General features: G+C 41.1%; 1 protein-coding gene across 1 annotated transcript; it reads right to left on the reverse strand.

The window, feature by feature from the left end:
* Positions 1–9,935: 9,935 nt before the first annotated feature.
* LOC119535212 (small integral membrane protein 11A-like) lies at positions 9,936–10,181 on the reverse strand. Its single transcript, XM_037837702.1, has one exon. The coding sequence runs from the start codon at positions 10,179–10,181 to the stop codon at positions 9,936–9,938; it is 246 nt and encodes an 81-aa protein (XP_037693630.1).
* Positions 10,182–24,258: the final 14,077 nt, after the last annotated feature.

A 24,258-nucleotide genomic window follows, 5' to 3' on the forward strand; every position in this document is an offset into this window, starting at 1 on the left:
TGGGAGCGCAAGGGCTGCAACACCCCGAGTCGCCAACCGGAGGTCAGCAAGCAAACTGGCAGCTCGCAGGCGCTCCTGATTAAAGGCTTCTTTAAAACTATCAGCGTGTAGCCAGAGATTTTCTGTGGCCTCTTCTAACGCATGGAACTGAGGCAGGGACGTAACTGGGTAAAAATGAGGTTTTGGAAGACTGGGTGCGGTTGGAAAATCTGGTGCATAAGGGGGGGGGCTGAAATGCAGGAAGGACAGTCTCCTCAGAAGGGGGAGGGGTTTTTACTTCTGTTTCGATTAGGTGGGGCGATAATCCAGCTTGATTAACCGGGGTGCCTGGTCTATTTTCATCTTGGAGCTGTTCAGTCATATCAATAGTAATTGAACCACAGACTGAGGCGGGGTGAGAGTGCTCTCTTAACGCTACCTCTCCCTTTTTGCAGAGGTCTTGAATGTCTGGGGCTGAAGAATGGACTTTTAAAATTTCATGAATTAGATTCCAATAAGTGAAAGCAGTGACCGGGACCTTTTCAGGACCGAAGGTTCGGTAGTAGTCTTTTAAGCAATCACCGACCCTTTGCCAGCATTGCTGGTCTATGGTACCTTCCTGGGGGAACCAAGGACAGGTTTTTAGTAGAAAATCAAAAAAGCGTGTGAGATCCTTTTTCTTAACTCTAGTTCCTCGTGCCTTGAGTGATTCTTTGACCTGACTAATATATAACTGGTGCTGGGAAGTTACTTGTCCCATGATGGGGGTGGGGGCTTACCTTTTGTTGTTTTCTTTCTTTTCTTTTCTTTTTTCCTTCTTTCGCCGACACTGATCAACTGCTGAATGGATTCGTCTCACGAGCGAGTTACTTCGAAGCGATCCCTGGTGCGGTGAGTGTGAGAGGCCTCTCTCCTTGAGTGCGGCGATCCATCCCTCACAAGGCTCGAGCCCCACGTTGGGCGCCAGTTGTCCCGGCCCGTGGGACGATCAACGGAGGCTCTGATACCTGTAAGGGAGGAATGGTATAGGACAAGAGACACGAGGAATGACAGCAAGACAGGTTTCTGATCAAGCTGCAAAACTTTATTGAAGAGGCAGGGTATATATACCCTAAGGTAGAGGGAGTGGCTAGTACGAACGGGTGGCGGCCTAGGATTGGCTGCTGCTGTTGCTAGGGCGGATGGCCAATGGGTGGCTACTGTTTAGGCGCGAACTAGCTACTGCTTAGGCGGGAACTACTGTTACTTCCTTGAAGAAGGCTAATTATAGCTTAAGCTGTTCTTGCATCAGCCCTGAAGGCCATGTTGCATGTTACCAGTATCGCTGAAGGTGAATATTATATATGCTACCTTAATTGTCCCCAACAGGGGCCTTATCAAAGATCAGTCGGCCATAGATCTGAGGGTCTATCTCTGAATTCTCAATTCGATTCCATTGATCTATATGTCTATCTTTGTGCCAGTACCATGCTGTTTTGACAACTGTGGCTTTATAATAAGCTTCAAAGTCAGGGAGTGTAAGTCCTCCCACTTTGTTTTTCTTTTTTAGAGTGTCTTTAGCAATTTGAGGCATCTTCCCTTTCCAGATAAATTTGATAACTAGCTTTTCCAAGTCTGCAAAGTAGGTTGTTGGAATTTTGATTGGGATTGCATTGAATCTGTAGATGAGTTTGGGTAGAGATATATTATTTTGAGTTGTATTTGATTAAACCACATGAAATTGCCATTTTAGGGTAAAAATTAACATCAGCAATTTCACATAGTTCATTATTTCATATAGTTCAATACTATTGATACTATGTTTTACTATTTTAATGCTTTGAGGAACCACTTTTATGCCACTGACCCATTTTGGTGGATTAGGGGTATACTGCAATCTAATGGTAACAAGTAAAATATCAAACTTAAATGTAAAAAAAACACAATTTATATGAAAATATATTAGCTGAAATAACTCAAAGGAAATAACCAACTCAGATATTGCAGTATATGCACAATCTTTAAGAAAGCAGAGTTCTTTAAGATATCAGTATTTCTGTGAATATCACAATTTTTACATTTCAAATTTATTAAATGTACTTCAACTACATTTTTTCATTGCTTTTTTCCTTCCTAAACTACATACTTCCGGGGATCACTAGGGCATGGACCTTGTTCTCCCTCCTCACAGTATAGGAGCCATCATCTGATCCTTTCAGTAGAGTGCTATTTAAATATTCAGAGGGTATAATGCATATTTAGTTCAAAATGAGTAATCTGAGGCGGGGGGGAGAAGAAGAGAGATACCCTCTAACCCAAGGCTGTTGACAAGTTTTAGCAGCACGTTTATTGGATACTATTGGACAAAGTAAAGTGTTACCCTACACCCACTCTGGACTTTTCCATCTCCAAAGAGTAGCTAAAGCCACAAATAGGTTACAAGCTGAAATTTGCATCCAACTAAATTTACTGTCAATTAGGAATTGGGTATCAAAGATCTTTCTTGAAATCTCCATGCCCTGAGACTGAGGAACCTGTTAATGGAATTATACCTAAAGGTAAAAAGGAGCTTATGGAAAACCCAGCCAAAGTCTCCTAATTCAAGACCTGATTCAGTCAGTCAAGCACGTTTTTCCCCCTATGAAAGTCATGACAGAAACTCTTGGTCAAATAAGGGTCTCTGGGCTACAATGTTGGTTAGGAGAGAGCAAAGTGTGAGTGCCTTTTCCTCCAAAACATGGCCTGGCTGAAAGGAAAGCAACTTAGCGTTGTTGAGAGTAGAAGGAATTTTAAGTAGGGCCAAAATAGATGAATGGTTCCACCAAGAAAGGAAAAATCCAGGTGGCCATTAACAAAGTTGACACATTGAGCTCTTCCTTGATTTCTCCTTGTTTGACCATCTTCTTTAGTTCTTCATGAGCAGCTGTTCCATTTGTTAATGCTGTTATTATGCAAAATACCATAAATAGATTGACTTTTATAAAGGGAATTTATTTGGTTACAAAGTTACAGTCCTAAGGCCATAAAAGTGTCCAAACTAAGGCATCAACAATAGGGTACATTCCCTGAAGAAAGGCCCTCACTGGCATCTGCTCCAGGGTTCTGGCTTCAAAATGACTTTCTCCAAAATGTCTGTAGGCTTGTCTTTCTTAGCTTCTCCAGAGCAAATTCTGAGCTAGTATCTCGAAAGCATCAGCACAAGTCTGCTTTCAATGGCTGTCTCCAAAATGTCTCTCTCAGTTGCAGCACTCTGCTCCTTCTGTCTGTGAGCTCTTATAGGATTCCAGTGATTTAAGTAAGACCCACCCTGAGTGGGCGGGGTCCATATCTCCATGGAAATAATGTAATCAAGAGGGCACACCCTAATTAAAAATATTAATCAATCTGCCCCCACAAGATTGCATTAAAGAATATGGCTTTTTCTGGGGGACATAATATATATGAACCCACAGAGCAGTCTTCTAATTTCCTAAAATAAAATAGGTCCTCACCTCACAGTGTCAATTTCCCAGACCTCCACTACAACTTCAGATTTCTATTCTGTGGTTTAGCAGAAGAGAAACATTTCTAACCCTTTCTCAGGATGCAATTTGAGGTCAGTCAACCTGACCACAGATTCCAGAAACCTAGGGTTGTGTGCCGGTTTGTATATATGTCCCCCAGAAAAGGCCATATTCTTTAATGCATTCTTGTGGGGGCAGACGAATTAGTGTGGATTGGGTTGGAACGTATTGGTTCAGTGTCCATGGAGATGTGACCCACCCAAATGTAGGTGATAACTCTGGATAATTTCCATGGAGGCATGGCCCCGCCGATTCAGCATGGGCTTTGTTTAGTTTATTGGGGCACTATATAAACTCAGACAGAAGGAGCTCATAGCTAGCTGGAGCTGAGACAGACATTTTGAAGACGGCTGTCAGAAGGTGATGCAGACATTTTGGAGAATGCCATTTTGAGACACAACCTGGGATCAAGCAGATGCCAGCCACGTGCCTTCCCAGCTAACAGAGGTTTTCTGGATGCCAATGGCCTTTCTCCAATGAAGATACCCTTTGTTGATGGACATTTTATGGCCTTAAGACTGTAACTGTGTATATTAGTTAGGGTTCTCTAGGGAAACAGAATCAATGAGAGGTGTCTCTGACTATCAAATTTGTAAAAGTGACTCACGTAACTGTGAGTATGCAAAAGTCCAAATTCTGTAGAGCAGTCAGCAAACTGACAACTCCAAGGAAGATGTCCGATGAACTCCAAAGGAAACAAACCAGCAACTTTGATGAATTCCTCAGGAAATGAACTGGGATCTTCAACGAACTTGTTGAATGAACTCCTCAGGAAACGAACCGGCAACTTGGACGAACTCCTCAGGAAACACTTCACTGGGCAGCTGAAGAAGTGAAGGTCCTCTAGCTGTTTCGCTTCTAAGTCTTCAACTGATTAATTGGATTAAATCCAGCCAATTACATTCTCTCATTGTGGGAGACACGCCCTTTGGTGAGTCATCAGTCACAGCTGCAGCCAATTGTCTGATGATTTAATAAACCAGCCTGTTGGTTTATTAGCCAGCCACAAATGTCCTCACAGAAATTGTTAGGCCAGTGTTTGCTTGACCGGACAGCTGGGTACTATCACCTGGCCAAGTTGACACATGAACCTAACCATCACACTGTGTAACCAAATAAACCCCCTTTTATGAAAGCCATTTCTGGTGTTTTGCATTCCGGCAGCATTAACAAACTAGAACAGATTTTGGTACCAGAGAAGTGGGGTGCTGGTGCTGCTGAGTTTGCAAATACCAAACATATTGGAAAGGCTTTTTAAAAGAATAAGGGGAAACTTCTGGAAGAATTGTGAGGAGCTTGATAGAAAAGGCCTAAACTGCTTTGAAGAGACTGTTTGTGGAAATATGGACTCTAAAGATACTTCTGATGAGGCCTTGAGCAGAAATGATGAATGAGTTTTTGTGAACTGAAGAAATATGATCCTTGTTTTAAAGTGGCAGAGAATTTGGCAAAATTGAGTCCTGGTGTCGGATGGAAGGAAGAATTTGAAGGCGACAAGCTGGGATACTTGGCTGATGAGATTTCAAAACTAAAAGTTGTAGATAATAGCCTGGCTTTTACTTGCAAGTTATAGTAAAATGCGAGAGGACAGAGATAAGCTGAGAATTAAACTCTTAGTTTCAAAGAAACCAGAAATTGATGGCCTGAAAAACTCTGGGCTTCCAGGGGGTGAAACCCCAGAAGCTGCAACCACACATGAGGATTTAACCAAACATGAAACCTGACCACCATTGCAGTACAAGCCAAGATTGGAGAAGAAGTTAAGCAGAAAGGATTTGTGGAAAGTTCTATTGTCTGACGGCTTTGACCCCTGTGTGCTTCATGTGAAGCCAACAGAATTTTTGCCAGATCTTTACAGACAGAGAAGTTGCTGGTCTGGACTGGAGGAGACAGACAAGGAACAAATTGAAGGAAAATTTTCTTCAAAGACAGAGCCATGGAGGTTGAAGTCTGGAGTCAAGAGGTCTCAGGCTGGGAGAGCAGAGTGGCCCACACACAGGGAAAGAGTGAGTTTGCCCCAGAGGTTGAGGGTGGGCCTTCCACCTCGATGTTTAGGAAGAGTGCTATTACCCCAGGCCTCAGGAGGGTGGAGCACATTCCCAGCATATTGGGGAGACCCTGGCCACCACCCCACTGTTCTGAGGGGGTTGAGCATGTGCCCTGGAGATGGAAGAGAATCCAGGTGCTTTCCCAATGTTTGAGGAGGGTGGGGCCGAGAAGGTGGTCTCCCCAGTGTGTGGATATGTTGGAGCACTCACCCCAGCATTTGGAGAGAAAAGGGCTACCACCAAAGCCTTTGGAAAGGGTTGGACTTCTGCTCTCTCAAGCCCCAAGGATACAGTGTTGTTCTGTGAATGACTCTCAGACTTTGAAATCTAATGGAGTTTGCCCTGCAGGTTTTAGGAATTGTTTTGTCCCTTAAACCCTGTTTTCCTTTCAGTTTCTCCTTATGGCAGTGGGAATTTTTACCCTATGACTGTCCCTCCTTTGTATATTGGAAGCAGATAACTTGTTCTAAGTTTCACAGGTACAGAGCCAGAGGGGAATTTTGCTTTTGGACAGACCATGCTTGTAACTGATTTTGATGGTATCTTGTACTTACCTATTGTTACTGAAATGATATAGGTTTTTGTGATATTGTGACGGGATGGATGTATTTTGTATTTGGAAAGAATATGTTTTTCTGGTGTCCAGGGGGTGGAATGTGCCAGTTTGTATATTTATGTCCCCTAGAAAAAGCCATATTCTTTAATGCATTCTTGTGTGGATTGGGTTGGAACCTATTGGTTCAGTGTCCATGGAGATGTGACCCACTCAACTGTAGGTGATAACTCTGATTGGATAATTTCCATGGAGGTGTGGCCCCATCCATTCAGCATGGGCCTTGTTTAGTTTACTAGAGCACTATATAAGCTCAGACAAAAGGAGCTCATGGGTTGCTGGAGCTGAGACAGACATTTTGAAAATGGCCATTGGAAGCTGATGCAGACATTTTGGAGAAAGCCATTTTGAATCGCAACCTGGGATCAAGCAGACGCCAGCCACGTGCCTTCCCAGCTAACAGAGGTCTTCTGGATGCCAATGGCCTTTCTCCAGTGAAGGTACCCTTTGTTGATGGACACTTTACGGCCTTAAGGCTGTAACTGTGTAACCAAATAAACCCCCTTTTATAAAAGCCAGTCCATTTCTGGTGTTTTGCATTCTGGCAGCATTAGCAAAGTAGAACAGGTTGTGGGAGTCGGAAGGGGTAGGGTGGGGGGGGGGCATGCTGGTTTTGGTGTGAAGAGGTTACATGATGATGAGTATACTGGTGATTCTGCAGTGTCACACATTTCTTCCAACTGCTCAGACTGCAAATTCCCTTGAAGAATGTATGTATGATGGAAAATGGTGCAAAACCTCACAGATGTACCACCCAGAGGTTGGAAACATCAGGCCCAGCTGAAGCTCCAGGATGCTATAACCAGTCCCTTGGAAAAGCTCATCCCTGAAGGATTTTAATGTCTGCCTTAGAAAATAGTTGGAGATAACCCATCTGTGGTGGACCGAGTCCTACCCAGGCTCTGGTGAGGCTTTCCCACACTCTGTCAGGAAGTTAGGGGTCAGGTAGATAATTGGCAACCCAAGTGTGTGTGTGTGATTGAGAGAACAAGCACACAGCTTTCTTTCTCCCTCCTTTGTTCCAACTGCCCCCACCTTGGTCATTTTGGTCAGCTTTCATTTCTTAGCCAAAAAGTCAGGAACCCTCTGAGGCTCCCCCCACCCCATTAAACCTAGCCAAATTTTTAACCAAATTCTGTAGAGTCTAAATCACTGTCCAATGGAAAGCAACTGTGAGCCACATACTTAATTTTGAACTTTCTAGTAGCCAGATAAAAAATCTGAAAAGAAATAAGTGGAATTAAGTCTAATGTATTTTATGTAACCCAATATATCTAAAATAAGATTTCAACATTTAATCTTTAAAAAGTATGAATGAGATAATTGGCATTTTTCTTTTTTCATACTAGGTCTTTGAAACCTGGTGTGTATTTTTCATTTATGGCAGATCTCAATTCAGACTAATCACATTTCGATGCTCAATGGCCACATGTGGCTAGCGGCTGCCCTATTGGATAGCACAGGTCTAAAAAGCATAAGAATTCCACATAGTTATTGGCCCCAAATTTGTCTTCTTCTATATGGGAACTCTGTTCCCCTGGGGGTGTCTTCCAAGAGCTGGCAAAAGGGAAATTAAGCGCCATGCCCCTCAAGGTTTTTGAGTCTTACTTAGATATCTTAACTCTGGATGTGCCCCTTTCCCTGTGTAGCATTAAAATATCTCAAACCCCCAAATTTTAGGGTCTGGTGGCCAGGCCCTGGTCAAACTGGATTTGTCCCGTGGTATTTTCCAAGCCAGGTAGGGTATGATCCTCTGTGTTTTTTTCCCCCAATTTATATATTCAGGAACATTGTAACTTTGTTTTGACCCTGCCTCCTCTTTAGACTAGAATTTGAAAGAGCTCTGAGATACTGTATTGTGACATTATGAGGGTTTTAGTTTTAACATTTGCTTTTTAAATAGCTAATGTCTCCCTGCCTGGCCAAGATCATCCATCTCTGTTGTGTTCTTGGGACATATGGCTGAGTTCCTCCTGGCAGTGCCTGTACCCTTGAGTGCACTCAGTTGGGTTGGATGCTCCCAAAATGGTCTTAATTTTTCAAGTATGGACACAATTGATTTTGCAACTTAAAGCTGACTGAACCACTAGCTTCCAGGCAGCAGGGGGAGCTCTCTCATTGATTTTAAGTAATCGTAGGCCTTTCCTTTGTTTACAGTGATGGAAGAGGTAGAATGTCCTTTTTTTTTATTATTTAATAGATGAAGAAATACCAGGTTTCTAAAGCAATATTACTGCATTCTCAGTGGAAATTTTCATTTTTTTTTGAAGGACCTTTCATGAGGGTCCCTTTAGAAGATTCTTAGATTTCTGATCTTTTTGGCCATGAGAACCCACCCAATTTATCTCATTGTAACAACACTTTTAGTTGTTTTTTCACTTCTGTTCCCCCAAATTATTACAGAGTTCATTGCAGATGAAAATGTTGTGTGACATTCATTTATATGGTAATGCCAGATAACTTTTACTGGGCCAACCCATTTAAAACTTGATCCTTAGCAATCTGTCTTTTTTGAGGATTAAATTTAAAATACAGGTCCACACATCCTGGACAATGATACTTATTTCCTGACAATTTTATTCAACAAATATTTAGTGAGAGTATCACTTGTAAAGTTGATTTTAAAGATCAATTTTTAGTCAATGGATGGAAACATCTTCTTGGAAATTCTTCCCTAGTTCTCTCTACAGACTGTGATAGCACTCCAAAGAATCACAGTTGTGTATGGTGTGACTTTTGTTGGGTAGAATGTTTCTTCTCATTCGATCTATGATCAACGAGATGCTCACTGTGCTCAGAGGCACACAGTATGACTGTCACTGCGGTGGATGGTAAATGTGTACCATGTTCTGCATACTTCTGGGATTCCATCCAGGAAAAACAGCCAGTGGAGCATCTCAGGACCAAAACATGAATTTAGTTTCAGGGGTTACTTCCTCACTCATCTAAATCCTTAGTGATAGAGCCAAGAATAAACCACAGTCTTGTGTGACTCAAAAGCCCAGCTCTTTAGTAATTCCCTCTCCCAGAGAAGGTTTGGGAGACCGCTCCCAGTAGGATCTGGATAGGAAGAGGGAAGGGAAAAGAGCATTCCAGTTGAAGCTAGCTGGAAATCTGGATTCATTCTCTAAGCAATTACGCTGGGAAGCTATATGATGGAATTGGTGTTAGAAGAAGCTTAATCCAGCAGCCAAGGGTAAATGGATAAGGGGAAGTGGGAGGCAGCGGAAGTAGTGTGTGCCCTGGACCAGTCAGAATTAGGTTCAAATCCCCCACTTACTGTGGGCTGTTGCTGGTTAAGATGTGAGGCAAATCTCAATCTCTGTGTCTCTGAATCTCTCAGCTTTTCTGAAGTATAATTGATTTAAAATAAACTCCACATATTTAAAGTACACAATCTGCTTAGTGTTGACATATGTATACACCCATGAAATCTTCACAACAATCGAGATGATGATCATATCCCTCATCCCCACAGGTTTTCTCATGCTCCTTTATAATCCATTCTCTCTCAAACAACTTTACGGGAACCACTGATCTGTTTTCTGTCACTATAAACTAGTTGGTATTTTCTAGAATTTTAAATAAATGGAATCATTCAGTATGTACCTCTTTTTTGTCTCCCTTTTTCTTTTAAAAAAAAAAAACCTAAGGTGTTTTACTTTTAGTAAGCAAAATATTGCTTCTTTTAAAAAGCACATAAAAAGTCACATTAATTCAATGCTATAAGTTGGGTGTTTATCCACTGACACATCATTCAATAAAGTGTGTCTTTTTCTTCTCAGCTGGAGTCCACTCAAGCTGACATTTACATAACAGAATCTTCGATTTCCCTTTATTGTCTTTCTTCTCTGATTGCTTCATCTTTTCAGCCTCCAGTCTTTCAGTTTTGCCTCCAATCTTTTCTTTTGGCAGAGTTTGACTCCAGCAAATAGTCAAGCAGAGAATTAATGTTTTTGCTGCCAACAGGGGCACATGTTCAAGAACTTTCCATTTCATGTTGGACCAATTGTGAATTCACTTGTGGTCAGTGTAGGTCCTCTCAGACAAGTATAAGAGGAGAGGGAGCTGGAAATTCAGGTTTTGGTGTGTCCAGGAGCCAGAAGGCTTGAACTCTGGATGAAGAACCTACACACTCTGGTAAGTGACTTCCTTTTGGGGAACTTAGACCCATATTCCTGGCCTCCAGCACCCAGCTGGTACTCTGTCTGGCTTCTTTTGCCCAATGTAATTATTTTTTATTTAAAAACAATTTTATTAAAATATATTCACATACCATACAATCATCCGAAGTGTACAATCAATTGTTCATAGCATCATCACCACAATTTTTGAACTTTTTTCATTACTCCAAAAAATTAAAAAATAAGAACAAAAATAAAAGTAAAAAAGAACACCCAAAACATCTCATATCCCTCCTCTCCACCTATTATTCATTTATGTTTTGTCCCCATTTTTCTACTCAACTGTCCATAAACTGGATAAAGGGAGTATGAGCCACAAGGTTTTCACAATCACAAGGTCACACAGTGTAAGCTATATAGTTATAAGATCATCTTCAAGAATCAAGGCTACTGAGTTGCAATTCGACAGATTTAGGTATTTCCTTCTAGCTATTCTAATACACTAAAAACTAAAAAGGGATATCTACGTAAAGCATAAGAGTAACCTCCAGAATGACCTCTCGACTTCATTTCAAATCTCTCAGCCACTGAAACTTTATTTTTTTTTAATTTGTTTTCCCCATTTTGGTCCAGAAGGCTTTCTCAATCCTATGATGCCAGGTTCAGGCTCCTCTCTGGAAGTCATCAACATAATTACTTTGAGATTCATCCATGTAGTTGCATATATCAACAGTTTATCCCTTTCTATTGCTGAGCAGTATTCCATTGTATGAATATACTACTGTTTTCCCATTCACTTGTTGATGGACATTTGGGTTGTTTCAGTTTGGGCTATGACAAATAAAGCTACATACATTTGTGGACAAGCCTATGTACGGACATAGGCTTTCATTTCCCTTGGATAAATTCCGAGGGGTGGAATGTCTGGATCATATGACAGGTGTGTTTTTAACTTTTTAAGAAACTGTCAAACTGTTTTCTGAAGTGGTTGTGTCATTTTCCACACTACAGATGATCCCAGCTGTTCCTCATTCTCTCCACTCTTGGTATGGTAAATCTTTTTTAATTTTGGCCATTCTAGTGGGTGTGAAGGGGCATCTCATTGTGTTTTTAACTAGTGACTAATATTGTCAAATATGTTTTCATTTACTTATTTGCCATCCATATATCTTCTTCAGTGAAGCACCTATTAAAATATTTTACCAATTTTTTACTTTGGGTTGTTTGCCTTATTATTATTGAGTTGTAGCTCCTTATATATGTGAGATACCAGTGCTTTGTTGGATACATGATTTTGCAAATATTTTCTCTCAATCTGTCCCTTGACTTTTCATTTTTGTAACTGTCTTTTTTTAATTCATTTTATTGAGATATATTCATGTACCATGCAGTCATACAAAACAAAAGGTACATTCAATTGTTTACAGTACCATTATATAGTTGTGCATTCATCACCAAAATTAATTTTTGACATTTTCATTACCACAAACACAAAAACAATAAGAATAAAAATTAAAGTGAAAAAGAGCAGTTAAAGTAAAAAAGAACACTGGGTGCCTTTTTTTGTTTTGTTTTGTTTTGTTTTCTTTCCCCCATTTTTCTACTCATCCATCCATAAACTAGACAAAGGGGAGTGTGGTCCATATGGCTTTCCCAGTCCCATTGTCACCCCTTAGAAGCTACATTTTTAACTCATCTTCAAGATTCATGGGTTCTGGGTTGTAGTTTAATTGTAACTGTCTTTTGAAGAGCAAAGGTATTTAATTCTGGAGTCCAATTTAGTGATATTTTCTGCAGTAGTTTGTGTTTTAAGCTTTGCCAGGCCCGAGGTCACTATTTTCTCCCACTTTTTTTTCCAGAAGTTTTATAGTTTTAGCACTCACATTTAGGTCAATGATCCATTTTGAGTTAATTTTTGTACATATATGGTGTGAGGTAAGCATTGAGGTCTTTTTTTCATGTTCTCAGGTTTATTTTTTCTTTATATGCCATTTTTTACAATGGCCCTTGCTTTTTTTTTTTTTTTAGAAATTTTAAAACACAACTACACAATGACAAGAGAATGTTCCCTATAATGGTTTCCATGGAAACATTTCCACAATCAACTAGTCCCAAGACTGGGAAGTGGAAAAAAGATGCAGTTTCCCAAAGAGTTTCACCAAATTCTGTCGATTGCATACCAAATACAGATTAATAGCTAACTACTGACATTATAGGTTAATATTTACTAACTTGCATTTTTTTTTTTAGTTAATGATATATTTAAAGTGGATAAGCTCCATTTTAAACATGACTTATATTGGCTTAACTAAAATAGGCAGTGTCTACGTGTCTGTTTTAAATTAATTAAGTGGGATTTTAAATTGGGGCCTGGGTGGAGGTCAGGTGCAAGACAATGGGAAAGGGAGGCCATAGTGCATGAGAAAGGACAGTTTGTTACTTAGAGTTTCCAGGGGGAGAAGGGGGCTGTGAGAGGTCCATAGGAAGCACAGTGGGCTCGGGTGGCTCAAGCAGCAGGTGGGGAGCACACGGGTAGAGCAAGACAGACCTGTGGGCTTGGGCCTTTGCTGTGTCCAGGGGCAGAGGCTAGATTTCCCCCAGAGTCAAGGTTTAGTGTTTGAATCTATTACGTCTCTGACAAAAGCCATGTTCTTCTAATCTAATCTCATGGGTACAGACTTACTATGGGTGGGGTCATTTGATTAGGTTGTTTCCATGGAGATGTGACCCACCCAATAGTGGGTGAAAATGTTTGATTAGATCTTTTCCATGGAGGTGTGACCATGCCCATTCAGGGTGGGTCTTGATTAGTTTACTGGAGTCCTTAAGAGAGCTCAGGGGCCAACACAGACCGAGACACTTGGAGATGCAGACAGAAAGACATTTAGAAATGCTAAGCTAAGGGATGAAGCCCAGAGTTTGCCCTAGAGAAGCTAAGAGAAGACCCCCAGATGCTTAGAGAGAAATGCCCTGGGAGAACAAGCAAGGATGCGCAAGAGCTGAGAGACAGAAGTTAAAAGAGGCAGAAGCCCAGAGACATTTTGGAGAAAGCCATTTTGAAACCAGAACCCAGGAGCAAAGGGCCAGCAGATGCCAGCCATGTGCCTTCTCAGCTGACAGAGGTGTTCCAGACCCCATTGGCCTTTCTTCAGTGAAGGTATCCTCTTGTTGATGCCTTAGTTTGGACAATTTTATGGCCTTAGAACTTAAATTTGCAACCTAATAAATCCTCTTTATAAAAGCTAATCCATTTCTTGTATTTTGCATAACAGCAGTTTTAGCAAACTGGAACAATTGGATGGTTTGGGTTTGGGGTGAAGTGTGAGTGGTGGCTGCAGGTATGGGTTGGCCCTGGGAGAGTTTACACCCCAGGACTGGAAAGCTGCTTATTAATTAGGCCAAAGGTCAGTGTTGAGGCAAGTGTATGCTCCTCACTTTTTAAAAAAAACTCTTTATTTTGGGATACATTGAAGCTTACAGAGTTGCTTGAAAAATAATACAAACTCCATAAAGAGAACTCCAAAATACTCCTATCCCACCCCCACCCCAGATACCCTATCCACCAATTTTAACTTTTTGCCATGTTTGCCATATCATTCTATCTATCTATCAATCCATTTTCTGAACACTTGAGTGTAGGTTGTATATATCATGCTTCCTGAACACTTAATACTGCCATAGACATTTTCTAAGACCAAGGACATTCACATATGTAGCCACCTTAAGTGCAGTTATCAAGTTCAAGCAATTTAATATTGATATAAAGCTTACAGTCAATATTCCAAAATTTTTCATATGTCCCAATAATGTCCCTTTGAGCCTTTTCTCCAACCTTGTTAGATCCCATCCAGGATCATGTATTGCATTTATATGTCATTGTCTCTCTAGTTGCTTTCTTCTTCTTTAATTGTGGGAACAATAGACAGTATAAACTTTCCCATCTCAAGAACTCCCAAGCATACCACTAAATGTGGTTCCTTCACCACCTTCTATTACTAAACTTTGCCATCTCCCCAAGCAGAAACCTACACCCATTGTGCCAGTTTGGATGTATTATGTCCCCCAAAACACCATGTTCTTTGCTGCAATCTTGGGGGGAGGAAATGTATTAGCATTGATTAGATTGGAATTCTTTGAGTGTTTCCAAGGAGATATGACTCAATCAACTGTGAGTGAAATGCTTGATTGGATAATTTCCATGGAGGTGTTACCCCACCATTCAGGGTGGGTGTTAATTGGATCACTGGAGTCTTATAGAAGAATTCACAGACAGAGGGACCTCAGAGCAACTGAGAGTGACATTTTGAAGAGGAGCTGCAGCTAAGAGAGGACAAAACACCCCAAGAGCAACATTTTGGAGAACATCATTTGAAACATAACTTGGGAGCAAGCAGATGCCAGCCATGTGCCTTCCCAGCTAACAGAGCTTTTCCGGATGCCAATGGCCTTTCTCCAGTGAAGGTACCCTACTGTTGATGACTTACCTTGGACACTTTAGACCTCAAGACTGTAACTTTGTAGCCAAATAAACCCCCTTTATAAAAGCCAATCCATTTCTGGTATTTTGCATAATGGCAGCATTAGCAAACTGGAACACCCATTATGCATTAACTCCCCCATTCTTCCTGTACCCTGTCCCTGGCAACCTGTAATCTAATTTCTGTCTGTATGAGTTTGCATATTTGCCAATATTTCCTTTGTATTTACCATGGGGCTTTAACTTATCCTAATTCTATAGCAATCTTGTTTGCTTTGATACCAAATTAACTTCAATAGTATACATAAACTATGTTCCTATTCCCTTCCCTTCCTCCACCTTCATGTTGTTCTTGTCACTTATTACACGTTTATGCATTATGAGTCCAAAACAACTGATATATCATTATATTTTTGCAATTGCCTTTAAGAGCCTGTAGAAAGTAAAACATGGAATTACAGACAGAAAATACAGCAGTATTTATGTTTATCCATGTCATCACCCTTACCATAGGTCTTTATTTCTTCATGCAGCTTTAATCTATTATCTACTGTCTTTCCTTTCAAACTGCAGAAATCACTTTAGCATCTCTTTTAGGGCCAGTCCAGTGGTGATGAAGTCCCTCAGCTTTTGTTTATTTGGAAATGTCTTCATTGCTCCTTTATTTTTGACAGACAGCTTTGCTGGATATAGAATTCCTAGGTGGAAATTTTTTGGTTTTCACACTTTAAACATACACCCCCACTATCTTCCTGTCTCCATGATTTCCAATATAAAAATAGCACCTAATTTTATTGAGACTTGCTTGTATGTGACATGTTGCTTTTCTCTTGTGGCTCTTAGAATTCTCTATTTTTGGCATTAGGCATTCTGATTACAATGTACCATGGCATGAGTCTATTTGGGTTTATCCCGTTTGGAGTTCACAGAGTGTCTTGGATGTGTATATTCATGCCTTTTGTTAAATTTGGGAGGTTTTTGGCCATTATTTCCTTAAATATTCTTTCTGCCCTTTCTTTATTCTCCCTTTGGGACTCCCACTATGTGTACATAGATGTACTTGATGGTGTCCCACAGGTTCCTCAGGCTCTGTTCACACTTCTTCATTCTTTCTTCTTTCTGCTCCTCAGAACAGATGATTTTAATTGTTGTGCCAGTTTGAATGTATTATGTCCCCCAAATGCCATTATCTTTGATGTAATCTTATATGGGTGGACCTATCAGTGTTGATTAGATTGTAATTCTTTGAGTGTTTCTTTGGAATGCGCCCCACCCAGCTGTGGGTGATGACTCTAACTGGATAATTTCCATGGAGTGTTGGCCTGCCCATTGGGTGGGCCTTGATCAGTGGATCAAGCCCATATTTATATCAAGCCCATATAAATGAGCTGACAGGCAGAGGGAACTCAGTGCAGCTGGGAATGACATTTTGAAGGGGAGCAACAGCCAAGAGGGACATTTTGAAGAAAGTACAGGAGCTGCAGATGAGAGAGATTTTGAAGACGGCCATTGAAAGCAGCTCTTGCTCCAGAGAAGCTGAGACAGGACAAATATCCCAAGTGCAACTAAGAGTGGCATTTTTGAGGAACTGCAGCCTAGAGAGGAACGTCCTGGGAGAAAACCAGAACTTTGGAGCAGACACCAGCCACATGCCTTCCCAGCTAACAGAGGTTTTCTGGACACCATTGGCCATCCTGCAGTGAAGGTACGCGATTGCTGATGTGTTATCTTGGATGCTTTATGGCCTTAAGACTGTAACTGTGTAACCAAATAAACCCCCTTTATAAAAGCCAGTCCATTTCTGGTGTTTTGCATTCTGGCAGCATTAGCAAACTAGAACAATTGTCTTATCTTCAAATTCACTGATTCTTTCTGTGCCAGCTCCAATCTTCTATTGAACCACTCTAGGGAATTTTCAATTTCCATAATAATCTTCAACTCTGTTTGGTTCCTTTTCATAAATTCCATCTCTCCATTGATATTCTCTTTGCATTCATCTATTGTTTTCCTGATTTCTTTTGCTTCTTTGTCCATGTTATTAGCTCTTTGAATATATTTAGGACCATTTAAAAAACGTCCCAGATCTGATCCTCTTCATCAGTAGTCTCTAATGTTTTAATCTTCTCCTTTGCCTGGGCCATGGTTTTCTGTTTCTTTGCATATTTTGTATTCTTTTGTTGAAACCTGGACATTTTGATATTTTAATGTATTATCATTGGAATTTAGATGGCTATAGCATCTGCTCTTTAAGTTTGTATCCAGCTAGTGTTATGGCTGAGTTTTCCTTGAATGCCAGGAGCTAACAACAACAACAACAAAAGGAAAAACAGAAAACACATTTCCCTGTCTTTGCAATTTGAGCAATGTGAGTGCCCCCCTTCAGAGCGTATCCATACAATGAGTTTAGTGAATAGCTTCACGCCAAAGCAGAAGGGTCTCCCTGATCCCTTCTGTGCATGCCTCTTGTCTGTGACATGTGTGGGTGGCCCTAAGAATTCCCCCATTTACAGGCTTATAAACGTCCTCTCTTTCCTAGGAAACAGTTTCCTCATGGTTCTAGACACTGCACTGTATGTCCTGCAGCCAGCAATCCCTTGCCCCAGGCAGCCACGACTTGACTATTCTCCAACAGCATCCTGTTGGAGAGCTCTGTGAGCTGCCTTCTGCATGTAGGGAAAGTTTTGGGATGGCAAGTCCTTCAGACCAACACCAGACAGACTGGGCCAGGCATACATGCCCCAGGCAAATGCACAAGGGCCACTTTGCTGTCTCTGGAACCCAGTCCAGGGACCCTCACTAGGAGTGCAGCCTGGATCTGAATCGAGCAGATGAGGAATAGGGCAAGGCCAGCCAGGGTGCAGGTTTAAGTAGCCTTTTTCTTGATTAGGCACTCACCCTGTTACGGCAGTCCTTTAACCATTTTCTGGAGTCATGAGAAAGAGGTTTCTTCCAGTTCTGGCTGATTATTCAAAGCTTCTGCAGGGAACAGAGCCCTAAAGTGTCTCTGAGGTCTTTCTTTCCCCACCTAGGGTTCTCCCATTGATCCAGCATTGTTTGCTTAAAACATTATCTCCCCACTGGGATTCTTTGTTCAAAATTTGTTGATCATATATGATTGGATCAATTTCTCGACTTTCTATCATGTTCTTTTGGTCTGTATTTCTATCTTCATGATAATACACATGGTCTTGTCTACTGTAGCTTTATAATATGTCCTCAAAACGGGCAGCCTTAGTCCTCCCATTTTTTTCTTCTTTTTAGAGATTGTTTTGGCTATTCTAGGTTCTTTGATTTCCATGTAAATTTTAGAACCAGTTTGTCCATTTCTACCCAAAAAAAGCCTGCTGGGCTTTTGACTGGAATTGCATTGCGTCTATAGATCAATTTGGGGAAGATTAACATTTTAATTTTGACTCTTCTGATCTTTTATTTAGGTTTTCTTAATTTTTCTCAGCAATGTTTTGTAGTTTTTAGTATACATGTCTTGCATGTTTTTTGTTTAATATTTCATATTTTTGCTACTACTGTAAATGGTATCTTTTTTCAATCTCTGATTTTTCATTGCTAGCACATGGAAATACAATTGGTTTTTGCATATTGACCATATTTCCCACAACCAGGCAGAACTGGGCTCAAATCCCAGATCTCTCCCTTCTTGTGGGCCATTGCTGGTTAACACTAGGGCCAAGTCTTTTAATCTCTGTGATCCTTTGTGAGTATAAATAGGCAGCTCCCCTTTAAAACGTATGTAAGCAGCTCTCCCCAGCCCATTTTACAGAAGAGTGAATTTCAAACAAGCCCCTTGAAAAACTGTAAATACTCTCTAGAGACTAATTTATTAAATCATCCATACAAATAGCCATTGATCCTTTTGTCTCTCTCCACCATGACCAATGGCGAAAGGCCCATGAGCACTGGCACCATGAAGAGTTAGCATCTTCATCCTTGGGACTATCACAACCTTCTCGAGCATCCTCACCACCATTCCTCTCGGCAGAGTCCTGAGGGCAAGTCTAAGGTGATGCTTTTAAAATACTCAAAAAACCCCTAAGTCTGGATAATGTAGCCTTAACTATTTTTTCCCTAGACTGATTTATTTTCAGAGAGAACCCTAGATATAAAAACATGATTTTAGTTCATTGTTGAACACCTACTACTCTATGTCAGAGTGACATCATTTCTCTTTTGGTTTCCAGCTTCAGCTTTATATTTATTTCCATCTCTATCCCATTTATATATATCTTTGGAGTGTTTTGGTGAGCCAAAAATAGGCGAAATAATAGACAGTCATGATCCAATAATCCTAATTTAATTTGACAGAGCGAAATTGGAAACAGTGACCTAGAGTTTGGTCCTCTTCGACAATAAGCGTGAAAAGAAACATCATATGTCAAAGAGGTCTCATTGGTGCCTGTGGGTGGCCCAACCTCAAATGCCTGCCCCAGACATACCCACTGTGCTGGTCTTAATCTGTTACATACCCTATAAAATACTATGTTCTTTTAATCCACTCTTGTGGGGACAGACCTATTGTGGGTGGGATCTTTTGATTAGGCTGTTTCCATGGAGATGTGAACCTGCCCATTCAAGGTAGGTCTTAATTAGTTTACTGGCATCCTTAAGAAAGCTCAGGGAGAAAGAGAGAGAGAGCTCAGAGCCAACACAGACCCAGATGCTTGGAGATGCAGACAGGGAGCTGTTTGGAGATGCTAAGCTAAGAGATGAAGCCCAGAGTTTGTGCCACAGAAGCTATGTGAGAACCCACAGATGCTTAAAGAGAAAGCCACTGGAATCAGAAGCCGAAAGCAATGCAACCCGGTAGCAAATGACCAGGAGATGCCAGCCACGTGCCTTCCCAGCTGACAGATGTGTTCTGGACACCACCAGCCTTTCTTCAGTGAAGGTATCCTCTTGTTGATGCCTTACTTTGGACATTTTCATGGCCTTACAACTGTAAATTTGTGAACTAGTAACCCCTCATTGTAAAAGCCAACCCTTTTCTGGTATATTGCATTTTGGCAGCTTTAGCAAACCGAAACACCCATCCTCAAAGTTAGACTGCCCAGCTCATGGTATGTGCTCTTGTACAGCTACATTTAATACAAAATAGGACCCCAAGAGCTATAGATGATTGTACTGGGGGTGGGCATTTGACCTAAAAGTAGTTCACTGAAAAGCTGGCAAGCAACCTATGACTTTTTTTCTGACAACAAAATGAAGAACAGGGCCACTCAGCTTCTCTCTCTCAGAAATTTTATCAAGTGAATACCAAGAGATTGACACCAAGCCAGTTAACAGTGGAAGCCAATGCTGAAAGTTCAAGACAGAGAAGGGGCTGTAGAGGCCCGTGCCGTGTGCGAGCTGGGAGAGAAAGGAGGCCACAGACTGCAGGGGTCACGCTGTTGGTAATGAACCGGAGCCCTGAACCTGCAAACTCACTCTCTAGATGCCCTGGCACCTTGCAAAACTGCTCAGGATAAGATGTTTCAACTTGTTACATAGGATTAACCAGCTCTCCGAGTTGTGATGCATAGTGTTGCTTTTAAAAATTTATTATGGTAAAATACATAATATAATATTTGCCATTTTAACCATTTTTTAAGTGTACAATTCAGTGGCATTGGCTACATTCACAATGTTGTACAACTGTCACCACTGTCTATTTCCAAAACCTATTGATCACCCCAAACAGAAACTTTGTACACACTAAGCAATTACATCCCGTTTGCCTTTTCCTCTAGCCCCTGGTCACCTCTAATACACTTTGTCTCTAGGAATTTGCCTAGTCTAGATATTTTATGTAAGGGGGATCATACAATATTTATCCTTTTAAGTCTGACTTATTTCACTCAGCATAATTTCCATGTTGTAGCATGTATCAGAACTCCCATTCCTTTTTATGGCTGAATAATATTCCTTGGTGTGGATATACCCCATCTTGTTTATCTATTCCTTGATTGCTGGACACTTGGATTGTTCCCGCCTTTTAGCTATTGTGAATAATGCTACAATGAACATCTCTGTTAAAGTCCACTTTCGATTCTTTTGTCTGCATTTATTTCTCTATACCAATGGTTCTCAAACTTGAGCAGATATCAGAATCATCTGGAAGGCTTGTTAAAACAGATTGCTAGATTTCCAATTAAGAACTAACTTTGAGAACGACTGCCCTACTCCAGCACAATAATTTAATTTTATTGTTGTGTAACATATTCTTGTCTAGTGTGGGTGTGCAAGATCCAACCAAATCCATCCCAAAGTGCCTGCATGCATGTGTACACACACACGTGCGTGCACGCACACACACAGGGACTGGCTGTGGAGTGGTTGTGCACCTTTGGTGTATCTACCTTTGAACTGCAAGTTGTTATTCACAGCCTACTTACTTATACCAGAACTTTGCCCTGGGAGCCAGAAGGTCAATTCCAATGCCTTACTCAATGGCGTTTCCTAACTCAAGTCCAGATTTGCCTTTAGCTCAATGGTTTTCAATTCTAGCTGCACTTCAGAATCACGTAGGAACTGTGTTTTATCTCTCTCCCAGAGAATCTTGTTTAACTGGTTTGAGGTTGGGCCAGGTCCAAGCATTTTCCAAAAGCTCTGCAGGTGATTCTACTGTGCTCCTTCTTTTTGGTGTGCCCCTCTCTTTACCGCCTCCTGCTGGCCTGACCCACTCCTGAACTACAGGAAGAGCTCACTGCTCTTATCGAGAACACGCCTCATCTCCACTTCCCCTAATCTTTTCCTTCCCACTGTGAAAAAATGTAACACCCAGTGTCCAATTTCCTCTAGCCCTTTTCTTCCAGTCCAGTGGTTCTAAAAACATGGTCCCCAGACCAGCATCTTGGTTGACATGCATCTTGTTAGACATGCCGGGAGCTTGTTAGACATGCACAGTCCCAGGCCCAACACCGGACCTCCAGAATCAGAAACCCTGGGGTAGTGCCCAGTGATCTGCACTTTGACAAGGCCCCCAGCTGAAGTTTGAAAACCACTGTGCTAGTCAATAAGGTATACTAAAAGATTCATAAGACACAGGCACTCATGACTTAGCTAGCTAATGGGTTATCCCTCTCAGGTGACAATTCTTTAAGCTGTCTCCAAAGGACTCCAAGGGATACTGATTTCCAACTTCCATTAGCGTCATTTGTTTGTAATCGACTTTTAGCAAATGTACATTGATGATGGATGGCAGACAGCACTGCCGGCAGATAAAGAGCCATATTTGGGCAAATGATACTTTTGAGGACTTCTTGAATCACAACACTTCAGAGACTGTCTTTCAGGCCAGCACCAGCCATAGCCCCTAAGCTCTCCCGAGACAGTGGGCTGGCTCCAAGGGCCTGGGCCTTGAAGGGGTGAGGGTGCCCCTAATGCTCCTAGAGGAGGCGGCACTCTGGGGTAGGCTCCCGAAATCAGATCTCAGCAGAATTAGTTGGAGGATGTCTTAGTTTGCAGGGCTGCTGTAACAACCAGGTCCCATAAAATATTTTGGTTAAACAACAGAAATGTGTTGTCTCACAGTTCTGGAGGATAGAAACCTGAAATCAAGGTGTCAGCAGGGCCATGCTTCCTCTTTTTTCTTTTTTAATGCAATTTTACTGAGATATATTCACATACTATATAATCCATCCAAGGAATATGATCAATGGCTCACAGTATCACCACATAGCTGTGCATTCATCACCACACTCAATTTTAGAACATTTTCATTATTCCCCCCAAAAAAGAAATTAAAATCAAAAAGAACACCCAAAAAACAAAAAAGAGCCCAGACTTCAATTAAAGATATGAATGAAGCAGATCTGGTTAAGACTAGGGCAAATCAGGCCAAAGGGTAAAGGTTGAAAATGACTGTGTATTAACACTTCAACTTCCATGTGAGACCAACAAAAGAGATGTTTATTTGGTATAGGATTTATATTTTCTAAACAATATAACTTCTACAGTCAGTTTGTTCAAACACCACAATTACATGGAACTTTGAATAGGAAGTGGGATATGGTAGGTTAGAGTGAAATAGCAACACATTCTAAAGTAATTTGGGCAGAGAATAAAAATATATATTTGGGGCCTCCCTGAGGAGCTGAGGGAGGATGCAGAGGTGTTAGACTTCCTCACCTGGATTGTTGCTGATGTTCTCACAAACACTGGGGACTGACGGCTGAGCCTTCTGTCTTGGGGCTTGCCCCTATGAAGCTTGTCACTGCAAAGGAAAGGGTAAACCTGCTTATAATTATGCCTAAGAGTCTCCCGCTGAGTGCCTCTTTGTTGCTCAGATGTGGCCCTCTCTCTCTCTCTAACTAAGCCACCTCGGCAGGTGATCTCGCTGCCCTGCCCTCCCCTCCCCTCGACGCGGGACCTGACTCCCAGGGGTGTAAATCTCCCTGGCAACACAGGATATGACTCCTGGGGATGAATCTGGACCCAGCATTGTGGGATTGAGAATATCTTCTTGACCAAAATGGGGATGCGAAATGAAATGAAATAAAGCTTCAATGGCTGAGAGATTTTAAATAGCATCGAGAGGTCACTCTGAAGGACATTCTTATGCACTATATAGATGACACTTTTTAGGTTTTAATGTCTTGGAATAGCTAGAAGTAAATACCTGAAACTACCAAACTCCAAACCAGTAGCCTTGACTCTTGAAGATGATTGTATAACAATGTAGATTATAAGGGGTGACAGTGTGATTGTGAAAACCTTGTGGCTTGCACTCCCTTTATCCAGTGTATAGATGGATGAGTAGAAAAATGAGGACAAAAATTAAATGAAAAATAGGGTGGGATGGGGGGATGATTTGTGTGTTCCTTTTTACTTTTATTTTTTATTCTTATTCTGATTCTTTCTGGTATAGGGAAAATGTTCAAAAATAGATTGGGGTGATAAATGCACAGCTATATGATGGTACTGTGAACAGTTGATTGTACACCATGGATGACTGCATGGTATGTGAATATATCTCAATAAAACTGAATTAAAAAAAAAAAGAACACCCAAAGCATCCCATACTCCCCCTCCCCCATTATTTATTTATTTTGTCTTTATTTTATTACTCATCTGCCCACACACACTGGATAAAGGAATGTCAGTCACAAGGTTTTCACAATCAAACGGTCACCCCATAAAAGCTATATAGTTACACTATCATCAAGAATCAAGGCTACTGGATTACAGTTCCATAGATTCAAATATTACCTTCTAGCTATTCTAATACACTGGAAACCAAGAAGGACTATCTGTATAATGCATAAGAATAACCTCCAGAATGACCTCTCAACTCTATTTGAAATCTCTTAGCCGCTGAAACTTTATTTTGCTTGCTTTCTCTCCTCTTCTCCCTCTCTCTCTCTCTTTCCCCCTTTCCTTTTCTCTCAGTATCCAAATTTCCTCTCCTTATCAGGACACCAGTCATAATAGATTAGGGGCCACTCTAATCCCGTCTGGCCTCATCTGAACTAATAACATCTTC

The sequence above is a fragment of the Choloepus didactylus genome, chromosome 5 (assembly GCF_015220235.1).
Source record: "Choloepus didactylus isolate mChoDid1 chromosome 5, mChoDid1.pri, whole genome shotgun sequence".
Lineage (NCBI taxonomy): Eukaryota > Metazoa > Chordata > Mammalia > Pilosa > Megalonychidae > Choloepus > Choloepus didactylus.